Here is a 19,582-nt window from a genome sequence, read left to right on the forward strand (position 1 = left end):
AACTTTTTTTATTTTTCTAGTATATCAGATGTACTTTAAAAAAAAAACTCTAAAAAATGAATGCCTATTAGTATGATGTTTGGGGGAAAAAAGTAGTATGATGTTTGATCCCTTGTGACGGCTCTACTTTTGGATCAACAAAGGACATTTACCTTAATTTATGTTAAACATTTTGCTTATAATGAGCTTAGATTGTAGTAGATACTTGCCTTAATTGTTCAGCTTTTGGTTTAATTTATTCAGCCAATGATTTCTGAGTCTCTTCTTAGTCTTAGGTTTATCAGGATTTTATCTCTATAAATCATTATTCACTATTCTTAGAAAATGACTCAGATTTTTAATATTGAGCCAACAAAAAACAAAGCTAAAAAATTCAGCTTTTTTGAAATTTCTCCTTGCCTAGCACATTTAGATTAAGTAGAAATCAAGGTTGTGTGTGCTAGGACTAAGAAAATTTGTGAATGTCAAATCATCTAATTACTGTTTTCATCAAAATATAGTACTTTTATCATTTTGGAATAAGTAAATAAATTAAAGCAGTGACCATTAGAATAGTCACTACTGGTATCAGAGACAGTTTGTATTTGTCCTGCACTGCTGGTCTCTCACCCTTGGTCAAAATCAAACAAAGCCTGCTGCTTCTAGAAGCTAGGATTAACACAGCCCACTCTTATGTTGTGTATACCTGAGGAAAGAAGGGTCTAGATATTTCTTCACTGACTTCTTAGATCCAAATATTGCTAAGCACGAAGCCTTTCTAAGGAGAAAATGCAAAACTGCTTGTTTGCAAGACATTTACTGAGTTTCCTGTGGTTAGTCTGTGACAATTCTATGGTATAGATTTCATAAAGATCCTTATGAATTTATCTGAAAAAAATTCTGGGTATTTTAGCAGTGACTTACCATTTTAATGAAAAGAAAATTGGAGGTAGAATTACATTTGTTTAAAATCTCTTGAACATTAAAAAGATTTTAAGCAGTATTCTAGTAACTAGAACACTTTGTCCATGTGGTCTTAGGGATTCATCCTTAAATTTTTAGCCCGTGGAAATGACTTGTGTTCTTTAATGGTATAATTGCCCTTGTTCTTTCTGTTTTCCTGACACAGTGAAATAATCTTTTCAGGCTTCTTTGCTGACAGGTATTATTTTTCCAGTTTAAAAAATATACTTACTATGTTGCTTTTATTTGAGAAAAAAGACTGAGGATAGCTCTGTTTTCTTGATGGAGATACAGGACTTCAACAAAAATATCTTCTTGTTCCTCATCAAATATGTAGAAAGTGAGTTCAACTTTGGGATTTTAATGAGATGAACAGTTCTTTTATTAGTGGCTCTGTAATTAGAACTTTAAAAATGGGAAATATCCATCTAATAAAGTCTAGTGAGGAAGCAGAGTTCGAAAACTTGACTGTTTAATACCATACCTTTCCATATCCTTTATTTATATTGTGAATTTCTACGTGGTCATTGCTTATGTGTAGAAAAAGGGAAAGAGGGTTCGTTCTTCTTCCCTAAGGGAATAATCATTTATTCTTTGTTTTCCTCTGTGTCTGTTTGACACTTGAATAACATACTGAAGACTGGCAGGAAGGAAAATTTATAGAAATCCTGAAATTGTAAACACCTATCACCATGGATAAATAATCTGCTTGTAGGAGCCTATAAATGAAATTAATTGGTGCTCACATTGGATATACATACAAGAAATGTAAATCCAGAATAATATTGCTAACTTTCAATATTCCTTATAGAAAAGGAAGTTGGAATAAATTTCAATTTGCTTATATATTTAAAATCAGGATTTTATAAATTTTACCTATTGAATTGTTCAAAACATGTATCTTTGATGGAATATTGAGTGTTAATTTTAAGGTCATGTTATTAAAATTGACAGATGGAGCCTTTGTAGATCTGTGGCTAGGAGATCAAAGTTCAACATGAAATATGTGTTACTGTCTTTTACGTCCCAAGTCATATACACTAGAGAATGATGACTGCAGTAATAGCTGCTATGGTAGTTTGTCTAATTTATACCCTGTGGTGAAATTTTGCCATATGCTCTCCTAGAGTGATGGGAGGAAGACCAGAAACAACCATCCCAACTTTTATTTTACTTTTCTACTGTACTTTTAAGCCTCAGTTTTTGTTTTATAGGTTTCCTTGCATGTTTATAACTTGCTATAATAGTCCAAAATATTAAAGGTACTGTGGGGTCTAAATAAAATATGCAGACTATTCATTTAGGTCAAATAATAACTATGATGAGTATGTGAAAAGAATGTCAATTTTATTTTTTATTCTACGCCTGTACCTTTGAAACAAATGGAGATCAATTTAAAATGTTTAGATTGTTAATTTAATCTTAATTTTAGTGGATAAATGTTTGAATTCATGAAGTACAGTGAATACAATCCATACTATACAAAACACCACAGAAAGTCCTGCATTAAAGAAGAATGAAGCACATGATTTCAGATAGGTCTGTGTTAGGGAGCTAATGAGAGTGATTTATGATGGTCATATGTAGGAGTGTATGGTTTGGTTTGTTTTAATGTAGTAGACCATTTTCATGTCCATAGTTGTCTCTCAATCAACATGATAAATTTACTTAACAGTTACTGTGTATCAACCAGTATGTATATAGCAATAGTGTACCTCCAAACTTTTGCTTTAAAATAAATGTTTAATAATTTTGTAAAATTATTTTTTCATGTAACCTTCTTCATTGCGTATACATACTCTATGCATTGAAATGATAACAAAGATATCTGCTAAATTTGCAGTATGCCATTTCTCTGGATCTTAGAGATCCTTAATTATTTGGAACATTCAAAATATAGTCATTGTGTTTTTATAAACATAATCAGGGTATTCAGAGGTCTAGTTAAGTATATAACTTTTTGATTGGGAATACTATGTTTTTATACTATAAATTATCTTTTATGAATAATTAAGTACATTATATCTACAAAGATTTTTTTAATGTATTCAATAAAGCTTGGAGTTTCCTTGAATTAAAAAAAAAATTAGAGACTCATCCTCATTGGAAAAAGGTAAATCCCTCTTGTGAATCAGTTAACTAACATTGATTCTCAGTCTACAATTTTAGTATTTTACAGATGTGAAATTTCTCAAAAATTAGATTATTTTCTACATTGTTAAAGTATTATATGCTCAATAAAGAAAAATAGGAATAGAAAAGAAAAAAATTACCATCTCCCCACCATTTATTGTGGCATATTTCATTTTTAAATTTTATTCATGTAGTTATGACTCAAATATACAAATTGTGTTACATATTTTTGTTTTATTGGAAATTTGTATAAATAGAGTTATTAACTTCTAAAGATTAAAAAAGTGGCCCATTTAATTCCCAATGTGGGAAAGTTGGTCTTTATTTCTGGAATACATTATGGCCAGCAGGACCTATATTTTTATAGCTGATGTAGAAGCTTTTCCTTTTTGATTAAACGTACTTTTTACCTTTTGATTCTACCTTTCTTAGAAAAATTTACTCAACCAAATTTCATCCTCTTAAAATTTATTTGTGTGTGTATATGTTTGTATGATCCTTGTGTTTTTCATTGTGTATGAATATTGACAGCTGGGTTGTCCCATAGGGAGAGTACTTTTTTTTTTTTAACTGTTTGATATACTTTAAAATTTAATCTGTGTTGTCTTTGAATCTCTTACATCTCTCACAAAGATACCTTAGTTGCCATTATGTAAGTTGTTGTAGAAGGGAGACTGTTGTTGTTTGTTGTATATTTCTTTTTTTTCAGAAATTACAGATGTTTATAATTAGCTTCAAACACTGCCTTAATAGCAGTTGGAAGATAACTGCCTTCAGCTGACGTGGTCTTTCCCTTTACTTCGGAAGGAGAATTACAACTGATCTGGAAGAAAGGGCTTATCCTAGGCAGTCAGATCACCACAGTAGTGCTGAACACTCTTCCTGGCTTCATCTGAAATTTTGAGTAAGTGGACAAGAACTAGGAGACAAAGCCTTATTGGATTTCACTCTTCATTTTAAACTCTTCCTCTCCAGAAGCATACTTCTGAATGGGATGAGAAAACTGAAGAGAGCCAAATTCTGTTATCAAGGCAAATAAGAGTTAGCATCTCAGATAAAGCAGATCCCGTGAAAAAGAGATTACCTATCCAACTTGGATACAGTCCTCATGCCTCATTCATTAGTTTAACAGAACTCTCTTGGAGAGTCTTTGGCAAATTGTCTTTGAAGGCCTATACTTTTGAACATTTAGTAGTAAATCCTGATAACTTTATTTTGGACCAATAAGAGTAATTCAGTCCACTTAGAACCTTCCAAGATTGCATAAAAATATGGTGTGAGTAAGACTTTGAGATTATGTCTTTTTCTGGAGGTGATGTTTCCACGTAGGGGAAGTTCCAGCTTTCTCTTTGTCAAAAAAGTATAAAATGAATTTTAAAATTATTTTTTAATCCAGTAACTGAAATGACACTGATTACTAAATCTTTTTCAAGTTTGCCATCATTTCATCCCATAAGTTTATAAATATATTAAGGATAAATACTATTAAAATAGAAAATTTAGCACATTTAACTTTCTAAGAAAAATGTTACGCTCAGGTAGGTTCAACCTGAGTCTTATTTTCTACTTACCAAAGATGTGAAAATAGATCTAAAACTCTGTAGTAAGTATTAGTTTAAAGGTCTTTAACCTTTATTTAGCTAAAGGTGCTAAACTGTAACCTGGGACCCAATGCCTGACTTCTCTACTGATATGTTCACACTCTACCTTTTAACTTCCCCTGGTTACTTTCGACAGCACAGAGATTCTCAACGTAAGTTGAGCTGAGTAAAGCTCATGCAGGTTTTTTTTAGTGTGTGCTTTGACAATAATGTTGTTAGAAGATTTTAGTATAAATTATGAAAATTCTGTTTTTACATTAGCTGAATGTCCTATGAAAGAAAAGCTGTTCTCTTGCCAAGTAAAATAATTCATCTTCAATTCGGAATTAAATTGGAGGCCACTTTGATTCACCTAAAAACAAAATTTAATATCCTATGAAAGGAAGTACCAAGTATAGTTTTTTTTGTCAGTTGAGTCCAATTCAAATGAAATTGATACCATAGTTACTTCTGATGATGATTCTGATGAGCTGTAATTCAGTGAAAATTTACCACTGTAAAGAGTCCTATAGGAAGCAGTGTGGAGAAATGTACAGTTAGACGTTTTGTGGCACTTTGAGCCTGAGGTGGTGGTTTTAGTTAGGATCTCATGAAGCTGCAGGGTTGGGATACAAGTACGGGGAGCTGGATATTTCCTGTAGAGTTAGCCTTTCTGGAATAACTGCAAGGCTACTTTTAACTTTTAAATTGCCAAAAGAGTAAATGTGTACTTATATATGTATAATTGAATTTTTTGCTGTACAATCTGACAGCATAGTTTATATGAATACAAAGAAAAAATGTAATGCCATGTATTAATTCTTCATACAAGTATTTCTTAAACTCCTATTAGTTATGTGTTAGGCATTCTTCCAGGTCTTAAGGCTACACACTGAGGAGAGTGGTCAAGATTCTGCTCATCTCTCATGAGCTTATAATTGTAGTGAGCTTTATTATTCTGATGATTGGGACTAAAACACATGCCAGCACTTTGTTGTTGGATCTTTATAGTCTCATTCCTGTTTGTTGATCAGCTGTTACATGCAAGGCTTAGGAACTGTAGAAATCAAAAGACACATACGATATGCCCAATCTTCCACAGAGATAATGATCCCTAGGTATTACATGAAGTTGAAGCATTACAAAAGACATGACACAGCTTGTGGACTATCTGAATCCATATTCCAATGAGCTGTTAAAATGGGATTCCCACTGCATCTTCTGGAATATATGTATTTCTTCTGTGCTAACTCATTTTGAAAATAAAAATACCTGAGATGCAGCCATATGATATGGCTCAGGGCCTGAATTCTGGAGCCTTGTAAACCTGAGTTCAGTACCAGCCTTTTCCTTTTACTGGCTTATAGTCTTACTATGCTAATCTGATCTCATGTTCCAGACTGTACAATGGAGATAACTGTAGTACCTAACAGTACCTGGCATATAACACCAAGATAAAAGTACCTTGGTGGTATTGCTAGGATTAAAACAAGTGACGTATGTGATCTTTAGTACAGTGTCTAATAGGAATTCATTGTTATGTTTCCATTATTCCAAATAAATAACAATTTATGCTAGTTCTCAGTCATCGTTATGTGAATTCTGTATTCCTCCTTTGTCTCCTCTTTGCCAAAATAAAACCGTCATTAAATTATGCCCTTTTTTTTTCCTTTTAAGGTTAATAGAATACTTTAGAATGTTGTGACAATTTCCACACATTAATTGGTAAGCGATAGAAGCAATAAAACCTCAGTGACTTGGACTGCTCTGAATTATACAGTATTTTAAAAGAAATGTTACTGTTTTCGTTTATATAGTATCATGGGTCAGTAAATGTTGTTCAGTAGCGGTTCTGCTGGAAATGCATTAGAGAGACTTTTGTAACTGTCCACTTAAAGTATTTCTGACCAATTTCCCTGGCCCTTCTAGAATGTATTAGGTAGGTTAATTAATGGTCTTCTGCTGTCAATGCACATAATTATGTAATGAGCATAATTCTGTCCTTTCTCCAAACTCTTATTTGAACCAGTTGATGACAGTTCACATCTCTTAAGATAATACGATTTTATGTCACAGGTTTATGCTCAGCTTTCCTGCTCTAAGCTGTCAGCTAGCTTGTACTTAGGCTGACAGTCAAAATAGTTCATTTGCATGGGCAGAGACAGAGGTATAGAAAGATTAAATAATGCCTAATTCCTCTTCACATTTAATGACACAGTCAATTAGATTCGATTTTTTAAAAACCAATGTACCTCACATAATGAGGTAAATATCACTTGTCTACTCATGTTTATATTTATTCTAGTATATATATGAAATCTTTGGGCTTTTAGGTAATGAATTTCTACTGTATTTGCCCATGAAGCTTGGTTGAATACCATGTTTTTCCTGGCCATAACCCTCAGATTTCCTATATTTAAAGTGAATTGGGGTAGAGGGTAGGGATAAATTAGGGGTTTGGGATTGACAGATACACACTGCTTTTTATAAAATAGATAAATAACAAGGACCTACTGTGTAAACACAGGTAACTATATTCAATATCTTGTAATAACCTATAATGGAAAAGAACATGTATATATGTGTAACTGAATCACTTTGCTGTATACCTGAAACTAACACAACATTGTAAGTCAACTATACTTCAACTTTAAAGGAAAAAAAAGTGAATTGATAAAACCTTTTTTTCCCCTAACCTTTAATAGGATAACTCTAAGGAAGTTACAATTATTGACTAATATTTCTCTAAAGAAAAGAATATTTTGAACAAGTCATCTATTTACTTCTTAAATAATTGAGAAATCATAGCATTTGCCATTTTAATTTGATTACCTCCCTGAATTTTGTTGTTTTTAAAAGTACACTTTATTTCTTAGTATAATCTGTTCATAAACCTTTTATATTTCTCCTATTAAAATTAGCTAATCTATAAAACTGTTTATTTGTTACTCAGTAGATTTTCTTGCTTGATAGCATTTTATTCTTTACCTTCCATTTAGATAAACTTCATTTTCCTTTTATCATTCATGCTGCTATCTTAAAAAAAATCTCATTTGTACCTCTATGAAATTCATCTTCCAAAAGAGTCAGATACTGATCAGATTTTGGTTTTGTTTTTAACTATGTGTTCTTATCTTTACCCAATTTTCTCACATATATTTCCGATGAATATTAGCATTTTATATTGTTTGAGATGTAAAACCTTCCATGTTAGTGATTTGTTCCTATCATCTGTCTTTTCGTACTTTGCTTTGTTTTTTTCAGAAATATTTTTGTTATAGAACTCTGCTGCTTCATGGCATTTAGGTGGTTTGAAAGCGTTGGCAGTGTTTACTGTATTATAGTTGCTAGCTATGTTCTTTTTCTGAAGAATTGGGACTTATCTGGCAGGAAATGTGAGTATTAGTAGAGGATAATCCTGATACTTTCCAGTTCCTACTTTTTATGTTTCTATTGTATAATCATTTTGGTTTGTGTTTATTTATATCTAATAAACTAAGGTTTACATACTCATTTTTTTCTAATGCAAAAGGAATCCTTTACCAGTAACCATACATTTTATTGTTACCTATAGGTTCTGACAATTATATATAATGAATGCAGTTTCCTGTGTGTTTGTTTGTATCTTTAAGAAAGTTCTTAAATAATGATAGGTAATTTATATATTCTGTTAATGAAAAATGCAAAAATTGGTTTTCCTTTAATACTGTAGCATATAAGTGAAGCTAAGATGTCTAAAGTACTGGCTGTTGAGGGGAGAGGGTGTATATAGTTCAGTGGTAGAGTTGCTCAAGGTCCTCAGTTCAATCCCCAGTACATCCACTAAAAAAGTAAGTAAATAAACTAATTATCTACCCCGTGAAAAAAACAAAAACAAAAAATACAGTACTGGCTATTGTACTTGATACTTCAGGCAAATCTGTTGATACTTCTGCCAAACTTTGGGCTTAACTGAAAGGCTCTACCTGTGATTCCTAGCCCTGACTTTGCTAGTTCTTCATTTATTTTAAAGAGTATCACAAATTAGTTTAATAGAAACGTTCATACCTAATATCTATTTGGGATGAAGGAGGATAGGACATTAATATTACACTATTTGGACCCTTAATTAACCGAAAAAAAATTGAGCCTGCCTGAGCTGCTTTTGCAACCTGCCTCAGCAACATCCAGCAACCAGGGATATTGGAGATATTTTTGAGGTCCCGTGGAAACATGTGCCTGGCACCATCATGGTGTAGTGAAAGCACTGGAATTAGAAGTAAAGAAACCACTTTTCTGAGCCCAGTTTTGCAGCTGATAATATGACCTCAGGCAAGTCACTTCGCTATAATATTAATCCAATTGCATAAGGTTGTTATGAATATTAGATAGGAAAGACACTTAGGACACGATCCTCAATTTCTTCATGCATACAAGGAAGAGATTCATTTGGATGAACAACAAAACTCCTTCAGGTCTAAAATTCCAGAATTTTTAAAATTAATATAAATGATGTTTTGAAAAGTATAAAGCTTCATGTGTAGCGAATTTATAAAGTCAATTAGTCAGGAAATTGTGACCAAAGGCATGACATTTGTAGATTCTTTACAGCATAATGGAAGATGATGGCTGGTAAGCTGTCACATTCTGTCCCATCTTTCTGTGGGATTTAGTTCCAAAGTTGTAGCTTCTGGTCATTAATGCTGCTCTTACTCCATATTCTCATGTTTGTAGTGGAGATTCACCAGCAAAATGTTGCTGCATATGGAGTTATCTTTGATGTTTATTCAAATAGTTCATTCTAATAAGAAATAATACAGTTCATTATGTGTTTCAAAGCAGACTGTTTTGACCAGTCACGTTTGAAGTGCTGCTTCTTTTAAGGTTTTTTATGTACTCCAGAAAGCATTGCGTTAATTACTTTTTTAGTTTTTGTTTATAGGAGATGTTTTGTGACTATTGAAAGTGGTTTAATTACTTAAGTGTACAGGTTAGATTGGGTCTGAAAAGTGGAAAGTGATGAAAGGCAGACTCAATTGCAATACCCAGACTTAACATGATATTAACATAGACGTGAGTTACTTAGAATTAAACTATTAGCTTTCAAGGTTTTTGAAGACTGTGATCTGTTAATGGGGTTTATAGACTTTTGACTCATAATAGTAGTGGGGTCTTGAGGAAATCAATATTTGTATTCTTTATTTTAAAACTCGATCATATAGAACAAAAGAATGTACTTTCAAGCTAATTTCTTTCCCAACATTAAAAACTGAAAAGGATGTAAAGTTAAAAATAAAAGCTTCACGTCTGTCCCCACTGTTATCCTTCCTAAGCCTGGAGATAAGTGCTGTGAATAGATTGGTGTGCTACCACCAACACTTCTGGGAATTTTTTGTGTTTATATAACTAAGTATACATGTATGTGTTCCTACTCCCCCATTCATTCTCAGTAATTTAATTTCTTTTTACTTGATATACTTGCACATCTTTTTGCATCAGTACACAAAAGATCTACCTTTTTCTTTTTCATGGCCGCATAATGTCCCACTGAATGTCTATACTATAATTTATTTAAACAGTTCCCTATTTTTGAACATATAGATTTTTTGCATTTAACACAATATTACCATGAAGATTCCTATATGTATATTTTGGCATACCTTTGCATAAGCTACATTGTAGCAGTGGAATTGCTGACTCAACAGATATATTGACTTGGATTTTCTTGATTATGAATTAAGTTGAAAATTATCTCCTATGTTGATTGTCAGATTTTGTTTGTATTTTGCTGAACTACCTGTTCATATCCTTTAAACAATTTCCTACAGACTTACTCATTTTCCTTCTATTCACTTATTCATATTTCTAGAATTCTGTTATGAAATTAGTTCTGAATCACTGTATTGACAGATGTTTTCCCAATTTCTTCTTTGATTTTTGTTTTCTTTCACTTTATTTCTGTTTGCTTACTGTTTTGCTGTTCATTGGTGTTTAATTTCCAAATACTTAACCAATTTTTTTTTACTTTAAGTTTTATAGACTTTGTATTTTATATTTAAGCCTTAACTTTAAGATTATTAAAATGTTATTTTTGTTTTGTTATTTTCATTTTGTATACTTAAATCAGTGATCAATGTGGAATTAATTTGGTGTAAAGAGAGAAAGAAGTAGGGCTCAAGGTTTAGCCAGCAAGTTGCCTGAAATGCCATTTATTTGATAATGCATGTTTTTGCCTAGTAATTTGAAGTGCTTTCCTGATTTTATAAATTCCTATATTTGGATGTGTAGGATTTTATAAAATCCAATGTGCGCATTTAGTCAGTTTCTGGAATCTGTATTCTTTCTATTGGTATGTCTGTATGTAACTGACACTAGTACCATACTGCTTCATGACTGCAACTTTATAAATTGTATTAATGTCTGCTAGGGTAGTTCTCATTCTCCTTTCATAAGTTACTTGATATTATCAATTTTTTTCTAGATAAATTTTAGTGTAATTTTGTCACGTCACTTCCCCCCTCCCCCAAACAAATTAACAAACACCGTCTTGGGATCATGTTGAGTGTACATCTGTAAAAATGGGATGCGGGAATTACATCTTTTATTATAATGAAATTTTATATCCAAGAATAAGACTTGGATTTCCATTTTCAAATTTTCTGTTACTCCCCTCAATAGAGCATTACAGCTTTTATCATATAAATTCTGCACATTACTTATTAAACTTATGTATAAATATTTATCTTTTTTATTAGCCTTGTAAGTAGGACTTTTTCCTTCCATTTTTCAAATTGATTATTGTGTTTATAAAATAAAGTTACTGAGTTTTGTGTACTTGGGTTTTCCAGCTACTGTCAGCTGCAAATAATTTCTACTCTTCTCCAATATTTGATGCTATTTTCTCTTAATAATATACATCTTAAAACATGACCCATTTCACCTAGTCTTTCAAATTGCATAATTTATAAATTAATAAATTATATTAATTTCTTCTGAATCTGTGGTTATATCCCTTTGTCACTTGTAATTCAAAGAATTTGAGTTTAATTGCCCTACTACAGCAAATAGTAAAGATACTGCTTCCTCAATATTATGATCTTTGAAGTTAGAAAATTCTTTCGTGCAGTTTATTTGTATGTTTTATCCTGTTGTTGCTTTTTTAAACTTTTATCTACCATAAAAGTTTATTCTGTCAGCCTTCTAAACCAACCTTATTATTGAAGTCACTTGTTAGCTTTCTTCTAAATTACATAATTTTAATCTTTTTGATATAGCCTCATGGGACACAATTTTCTGGGATCTTCATATCCTCTTTTAGAATTTCTTCAAGAGATCTACATTTTGGCTAAATTCTTGAGGAATCTTAGTTACAATTACATTGTTTGCCTTTAAAAAATAATAGTCTAGCCTGCTATGTATTTTAAATAACTAGAGTTACTAGCCAGAGTAACTCCATCCTCAGAGTAAATATTACTGAGAACAAATTTTTAAATGATAAGTCTATTTTGTTTATGTAGTTACTTTATGTTTTCTGAGACAAAGAATCATTGACGATGTAATGGGTAAACAGTGCTTCAGCAGTCTTAAAGATATATAGGCTGTTGCATAGGCTAATTAAGTCCTGGGGTTTCCTGATGTTCAGAAACATTCTGCTGCTTAATTTTGAATGAGTTGTGAGATTTGCAAAGAAAAACATGTTTGTAAGGCAGATAGGAAAATTTCAGGGAAGAGGCAATTGGGGGCTAGTAGTAATTTATGTGATGCGTGTGTTTAAATATGTGTTAGTGTTTACATGTGTTTTTGTATAGATGTGATCAAATTCTAATCTGTTTTCCAAGACAAAATGAATGTGATCATTTCATAGTAACTTCAGTAGGTTCAAATTAGACTTTGTAAGGTAACAATATCTTCTAAAAATTTAGCATTAAAGAGTGGTATAGCTGCAACTGAGTTATCTTAAATAAAGCAGCATAAAAAGGTGCTTTTAAAAAGGAAGAAGCAGTGATCTTGTGAATATTCAACTTTCTAACAATGTATTTTGGTTTAAGTGTGCTAATGATTTGCCCCCTTGACAAAGGTTTTTAGAGGATCAGTAAGGCATTACTTGAATTTGAACATGATATTAACGATTTTCTCACTCTCATTTTTTTTTTAGGTCATGGAAAATGGAAGATTTGCAAAATACAAATATTTTACCCATGTCATGATTAATAAAACAGATATGTTAATGATAACCAAAAGGTAACTTTTTCTCTCTCTCATATAATTTGATAAGGGGTTAATTGACAGCCACTCGTGAAGTAAAGCAGTTGTTCCTCACCTTTTGTTCCACACAGTCACACTCATTCCAGCTGACTGTGGTTCTGTTGCTCTACAAGCCTCATCCCTGAAACTGAGCATACATACAGATACATGCATACCATGCACAAACATAATTTTAAATATTTTAGTATTCGTTTCAGCCAATTAAATGGATACAGAAATTACCACAAAACTATCATCTCAAGGGTAGGCAGTACCAGTCCTTCCCCTTCTCGAAAAATACATAATTTCAGGTTACTTCAGAAGTCAATAGATTTCTGGTGGTATCTAACCATTAGAATACATAGAGATTCATTCACATAAGTAGGTATTCCTAGGCAGATCAGTAGTAGGCAGTAGGCAGATCAGTTTTTATGTGGATACTTCCAGCTACAGGTAAACCTCCAGATAAACCTGTAGACAGTAGAGGGGTAGGGATACATGCAAAAATACACAGTGACATAGCCTTGGTGGGACAAGTGTTTGCTGGAGTTACTAATAATGAAACTGGAGAAAAGAGTAAGCAAGTGCCATATTTGGGTAAGTTTCTGGAGAGTGGAGAGTGAAAATGTGGCTGAGGGAGAAGTTATGGCTAAATAGAAAGGAGTGCTTGATTAACCTGTGTGGTTTCATTCACTTCCAAAAAGGTGAACTTATACAAGTGTCTTGTTTCAGATTGACTATTAAATTTAGCAATCATTTTTAATGTTTTTAATCCTAATAATTTCTGAGCTTAAAGTTTATAGCACTATCTTAATTTTCTTGTTTAAAAAGTAACAGAAAGTAAGAAAACTCAGTTTTAGAAGGTATAAATGTGAAAGCCAGTATTCATTCTATCTCAGTCCCTCTTTTCCCCTCACCAGAGAGGCAACTACCTTTGTTTCTTTTGTATCCTTCTTGAAACACTCTGCCTATAAAAGCACACAGCTGCCTATATAAGCATAAACATACATACTTTAATGTTCATGGGAATCTATTAAACATACCTTTCTATACCATAATATTTTACTTAAGATTTATGTCCTAAAGAGTATTCCATGTCAGCATATGGAGATCTTTCTTAATTTGTAAATGACTGCCTAGTGTTCATTCAGAAGTAAGTACTGTAATGTACATCTAAGTTTGTTCTGAACTCTTAAGCTTACATACAGTGCTTCAACAGTCATTTTTGTTCATAGCAACTTTCAATCATGTTTTTATTAACCCTTCTTTGTATTGACTAAAGGAAGAGTGACTCATCGAGAGTTAAACAAGAGTCGGTTGCAAAGTTAATTATTTCCAAATACTGTAGCATTTTAGAGATGACTGTCTTTTTAAATGAGGCCACATAAACCTTGACAGAGTAAGTGTAGTGAGCTAGTTGTAGTGCATTGAAAGGTGATGTTTATACTCAGAATTTTCTTTCTCTCTAAATTTTGTGTTTGAAGATAAAAAAAATCTTTGAATCAGGAGAGGGAGTACGTGGTGCCTGCTATCAGATTAGCCTATCTTTGATTTTTCACATGGTTGAAGATACATTGGAGGACTAGTAGGCTTGTTCCAACAGCCCTGTAATCCGGGATTGGTGAAACGGGATCAGAGACAGAAAACTGAGATGAGAGAGAAATCTTGATTAGCTTTCTCCTTTTCCATTCTAGCCACGTGCCAGCTGTTTCTTTAATTCAGTCCCTTAACTTAAAATATATGACACTTAAAGAAGCCCTTGATTGTACCTATAATTGATGTTTCCACCAGAAAGAAGAATTGGGGAAGAAAGGCTTTTGAAGGAGGGATTAAATAGAATTATTATAGATAGCATGAATTTACATTTCTTGATTTTTCCTCAAAATGGGGGGAAAACAAGATTTTAATTTTAAAAGCTTCTATCTAATATAGGTCGTTAAGTATATTACATGGAGTCTTATTAATAAAAGCATTTTTTTCTAAAGCATTAATTATATGAAAGTTCTCCAAAATATTGCTCGATGATTGGTTCTGTACTTTTTTTCTGTTTCTTAAAAAGTTCCTTACATATTTCACTATATAAGTACTTTATATTTCTAATATAAATATGTTGTGTTATACATTTCCCACTAAGCATAGCTACAAATTTCTTTAGTTATATTTTCATTTTAATTCAGTTCAAAATATTTTCTAATTTCCCATGAGAGTCTTTGACCCATGAACTTTTTTTTAGAAGCATGATTTTAAGTAAGCACTTGGACATATTCTTATTACTTTTCAGTTACTCGTTTTCTAGTTTCATTATGATCTGAGGATATAGTTCGTATTTTAGGTCTTTTGACTTCATTAACATTTTTTATGACCCAGAATGTAGTCTCTCTTGGTGAATGTTCTGTGTGCACTTGCAAAGAATGTGTATCCTGCTATTACTGTATTATCAGACATGAGTGCTTCAGTTTTTAAAGTGGGTTCTTTTTTCCTTTTTTTGAGTGGCGTGTTGTTTGTAACAAAAGGAACGTTTGGACAGCTTACTTGTGAGTGGCAGTATACTTTTGATGAGTTTACCAAAGAACCGTTCATTATTCATGGGAGAAGATTACGCATTGAAGCAAAGGTATTTTGAATAGTTTTTTTAAAAACTTGGAACAGAAAATAAGGAACTGAAATAGTCTTTACTTTTGCAGTGTTTCTACCTCTTTTGTAGATGTTGCCTTTTCTTTGTATGGATTTCCTTTACACTTGTTGTCTTACTCAGGCTTAAAGAAAAGAAAGCTAGGCCAAGAAGAAAAAAGTGCTACTTCATGTGCTCTAAAAATTGACAACTACATCCCTGGGCCCTCATTTTATGCTCAGTGACAGGGCTGCGCCCTCCCCACTGCCGTCTAGCCAAGGCACGAAAGTGAGGTATTGGTGCAACTAAGAATCCCTAGCAGTTGCCTAAAATATTTTTCCCCGAAAGTCTCACTAAAAGACACTTGGAAATAGCCGATTGTTGATAGTTCTTTCTCTTTTTATGGATGTTACCTTCCTAGTTCAGTTACAGTCTTCTCGAAGGTAGAGACCATTTCTCACTGTGATTACTAGCAGTTAGCACAGTGCCTGATATTTGGATACTGATACACAACACAGTAAATTGCCAGTCATTTGGTAAATCAGCAGAGTCTCGATATCCGTTGTAGGTTGTGATGATTGCACGGGGTACTATAGGTGATACAAAGAAATACAAGATCATGTATTTGACCTCAAAGTATTTGACCAGATACCTATGCAGAAGGCCACTTTGACACTGGCTGTATTAATCAGAAATATATGACTCAGCCCAAGTTAGTTTTGTGCATTATTATCTTTTTTGGTTTGATTTTGAGAGATTTAATTGACTCATAAAACTGAAAAATCCAAGTCTATATCTTGTAGCTTAATTATCCTCAAATGACATTATTAGCATTTGTTCCCCCTCCCTTCCTCTCCTCCATCTTTGCTTCCCTCATCTAGGTTTTAATTTCTTCATTGCTGACTTCATTCCCAAGTAGGCTATCCTTTGGTGACACTATGGCCAGCAGAAGTTCTAGCTCCATATCATACTAGCTCAGCAGAATGAAAGCTTCTTACTGGGTCACCTTTGGTCACTTGCTTATTCTTGAACCAATCACTTTACTCAGGAGCTGGCAGGGGCCAGCTGGCCAGGTGAGGGTCATGGAATCCTAATGGTGCTACCAATAAGGAAGGGTCAGCTCTATCTGAAGTTTTTGGAGTGAGAAGGGTGGAAAAATAGTTGCCCAAAGGAGATTCAGGAAATTGTTACTGAAAGAAGGGGCATTGGACGCTAGCAGAACAACAGATTTGTTTTTCAGACAAGCCTGTAAACAGAACTGTCCCTGGGCCTGTGCTTAACTAGTGAAGACCATTTATCCCATCTTACTACTCATTCCAGAGACAGGGGGCAGCCCCTAAGTAGATTGGATATTAGTTCTTGAGGATCTTAGACCAAGTTACCCATTGAGAATTTTTCTGATTCACTCAGAAAATGAAAGGCCACGTGGCCACATAGGAAATGATGGATAGTAACAATTAGCCTGTTTTCAGCCCATATTGCATTTCTTGGCTTTTCATCTCCAAGGATAAACTTATCTCCTTGATTTCTTCCCCTTCCGCCTTTCCCTTGAGACCTTTTATCAGCAATCTTTCTTTTTTTTTAATAAAAGAATCTGATTTCTTCCAGATTCTGTATATGCATGGATATTGAATTACTTACAGAAATTGTTAGACAAGTAGAACATGCTTCCTCTGTGTCCTCACCCATGGTTAACAGAGGTCATCACATCCTCGTCCTCGAGAATCCATTCTGTTTGGCCCTCTAATGTTTAACATCCGCCATCAGACAGTTCTCCCACAAACACATCACAGAGTACCAAAGGAGTGTAAAAACTGGAGGACCATCATAGAGGATCTATGTCCCACCCTGATTTCTTTGATTCTGAAGCTACATTCGTATTACATGACTGGTTTAAAACGTCTGAAGTTACATACATATACACAGGCACATACCCATACAACACAGATATGTATGTATATACACACAAATGTGCATATTATTTCTTAACAAAAATTATCATGAGTCCATGGCCAGATATCAAGTACTATGCGGGAAATTACCTGGAGAGGGAAAACAGTGGCACTGCTTCCAGACTTTATCTCCTTCCCATCCTCTGCATCAACCCTTTGTGGCTTTAGTAATTGAAATCTCACTTAAAACTTTCTAACTTAGATTTAGTGATAATGGATGGGTTAGAATTTAGTCATTTTTTTTTCCATTTGTGTTTGATTCTTCTTGACTCCTCGTTCTTGGCTTTTTTTTTTTTCACAGCATTTCTTTATTATATTTCTACAACTGTAGTTCCATTTTAATGAAGCTGTTTATTCTATTCGTAGGAACGAGTGAAGTCTGTATTCCATGCCAAAGAGTTTGGAAAAATAATTAACTTCAAGACCCCAGAGGATGCTAGGGTAAATATAATGAATCTTTTATTTAAACAGATAGCAGCTTCTCATTTTAAAGCCATGTGTGTTGGACTATTCTTTAGGACAAATAAGTTGTGTTTGTTTTTATTTTTGTGTTTTGACAGTTTCAGTACGCATAAGTAGATACTATTTCTCCAGAACTATTGTTCATTAGATTGAATTCAGCAAACCTACTTGTTTTTGAAATCAAATTGCTCTTATTTTAAATCCCATAATACTTTGCCAAAAAGACAACAAACAAAAGAAATAATTTCACTCTAATGCTAATCTACCAGCTCCAGTAACAAAAGTATAATAACCTCACATTGTTGATTTCTCTACTGTATAGCTATAATGATTTTTTAAAAATTACTGTAGCCTGGCACAAGGGAAAAAAAGAGCCAAGCCCATAGTCAGAAAATTTGGATATAAGTACTGATTCAGATCCTTCTTGACTGTAGGACTTAGGGGAGGTCCGTTAACCTTGGTTTCCTCAAAATGTGAATGATGTGAACTGAAATGCATTATACGTACTCCAGGGATTACTGCAGTTATAACAATGTGCACTGTCAAGAAAAGGAAGACTGAGTTCATTATCTACCTCAGTGGTCACAACTAAGACGCTATTCCTGACACTGAATTGTACTCACTATGTTGTGAAACTTATAATAAGAACACATGGCTTCTTTACTGAACCTCTCTGTTTGTCCTGGCTGGATGTGACTACCAGTTCACTTCTCACTTTTGGATTTCAGACCAGGAACCTCTCCCACCCACGCACATACACCTTGAACCATTTAGCATGTGCTGTGTAATTTTGTACCTAGACATTGCGATACAAGGTAACACTCACATACTAACAGTAGAAAACTGAAAGGGGGACAAGTTACAAAGAGAGAGGAACAAAGTGACTGGAGCCTCGATACGCATGTTTCCTGGAACAAGGAGACAGTGGCGCACGATAATAGCGCGCCTTTCTGGCCGTCGTCTTCGTGTTGCTGAAGGACGTCACCACCAGTTCAGTTTCTCGGTAGCAAGTTTTCCATTTAATCTCTGTCACCATGTTACTTTATCCTGGAAGGTTTATTTTGAATCCTCCTGCTCTGCCAAAAACATTCAGAAAAGGTTATTGAGCCCAGTTCTCTTTCTCTAATCTTAAAGCTATCCCCACTAGGTTCTTCTTTAGGGAGAGAGCACAGATAGCTCTGCGTAAGCCTTTCATAATGGGATAAGCCCAGTATCTCCTCCGTGGCTTCTATCCGTCATACAGGCCTAATGATAATAGATGTTATTGGCAGAAAGGTTTGCATTTCATTTGCGTTTTATTCTTTCAAAATAGAAAAATATATCAGGAAAGCACCTAAAATGTTCAAGAATGTTGCTATGCTACTACCCACTGTAGATTGTATGTAATTATTCCTACTCAATCAGTAGAACCCTATATATGGAATCATGAAGGTTTGTGATAAAGAAGTGGCATAGGTCGGAAAGAATTCTGTATGGATACTTTCCACACTATGCCAGGGTTATTTGTCCAGCTGTCAAATTACCCTTCTCTCTCAGGATGGTTTATTTTGCTTTTCTTATTCTGAAGATGAACACCTAAGTCCAGAGATCTTAGAAAAACATTATCCCTACTATTAGATGCAGTGCCGTTGTCCCTGAGCTGTCTAGACCATTTGAGTGAGTGAATGACCTCTTCTGCA

At 33.6% G+C, this 19,582-nt stretch overlaps 1 protein-coding gene across 2 annotated transcripts in view; it reads left to right on the forward strand.

Annotated features, from left to right (window-relative positions):
- The window catches only part of VPS13A (vacuolar protein sorting 13 homolog A), a 201,709-nt gene that overhangs the window by 176,167 nt on the left and 5,960 nt on the right, over positions 1-19,582 (forward strand). Inside the window, exons 69-71 of one of the 2 annotated variants that reach the window (XR_006724182.2) lie at positions 3,883-3,979; positions 12,790-12,875; positions 15,369-15,421. Coding sequence is in view for 1 of the 2 variants with exons in the window: in XM_010952785.3 (XP_010951087.1) it covers positions 12,790-12,875; positions 15,369-15,492; positions 17,808-17,882 (285 nt within the window). In the remaining variant the exon portion in view is untranslated. Of the gene's footprint in view, positions 1-3,882; positions 3,980-12,789; positions 12,876-15,368; positions 15,493-17,807; positions 17,883-19,582 lie in introns of those variants that run through there. The other variant, XM_010952785.3, reaches the window with a different exon arrangement.

This window comes from Camelus bactrianus, chromosome 4, assembly GCF_048773025.1.
Source record: "Camelus bactrianus isolate YW-2024 breed Bactrian camel chromosome 4, ASM4877302v1, whole genome shotgun sequence".
Taxonomy (NCBI): domain Eukaryota; kingdom Metazoa; phylum Chordata; class Mammalia; order Artiodactyla; family Camelidae; genus Camelus; species Camelus bactrianus.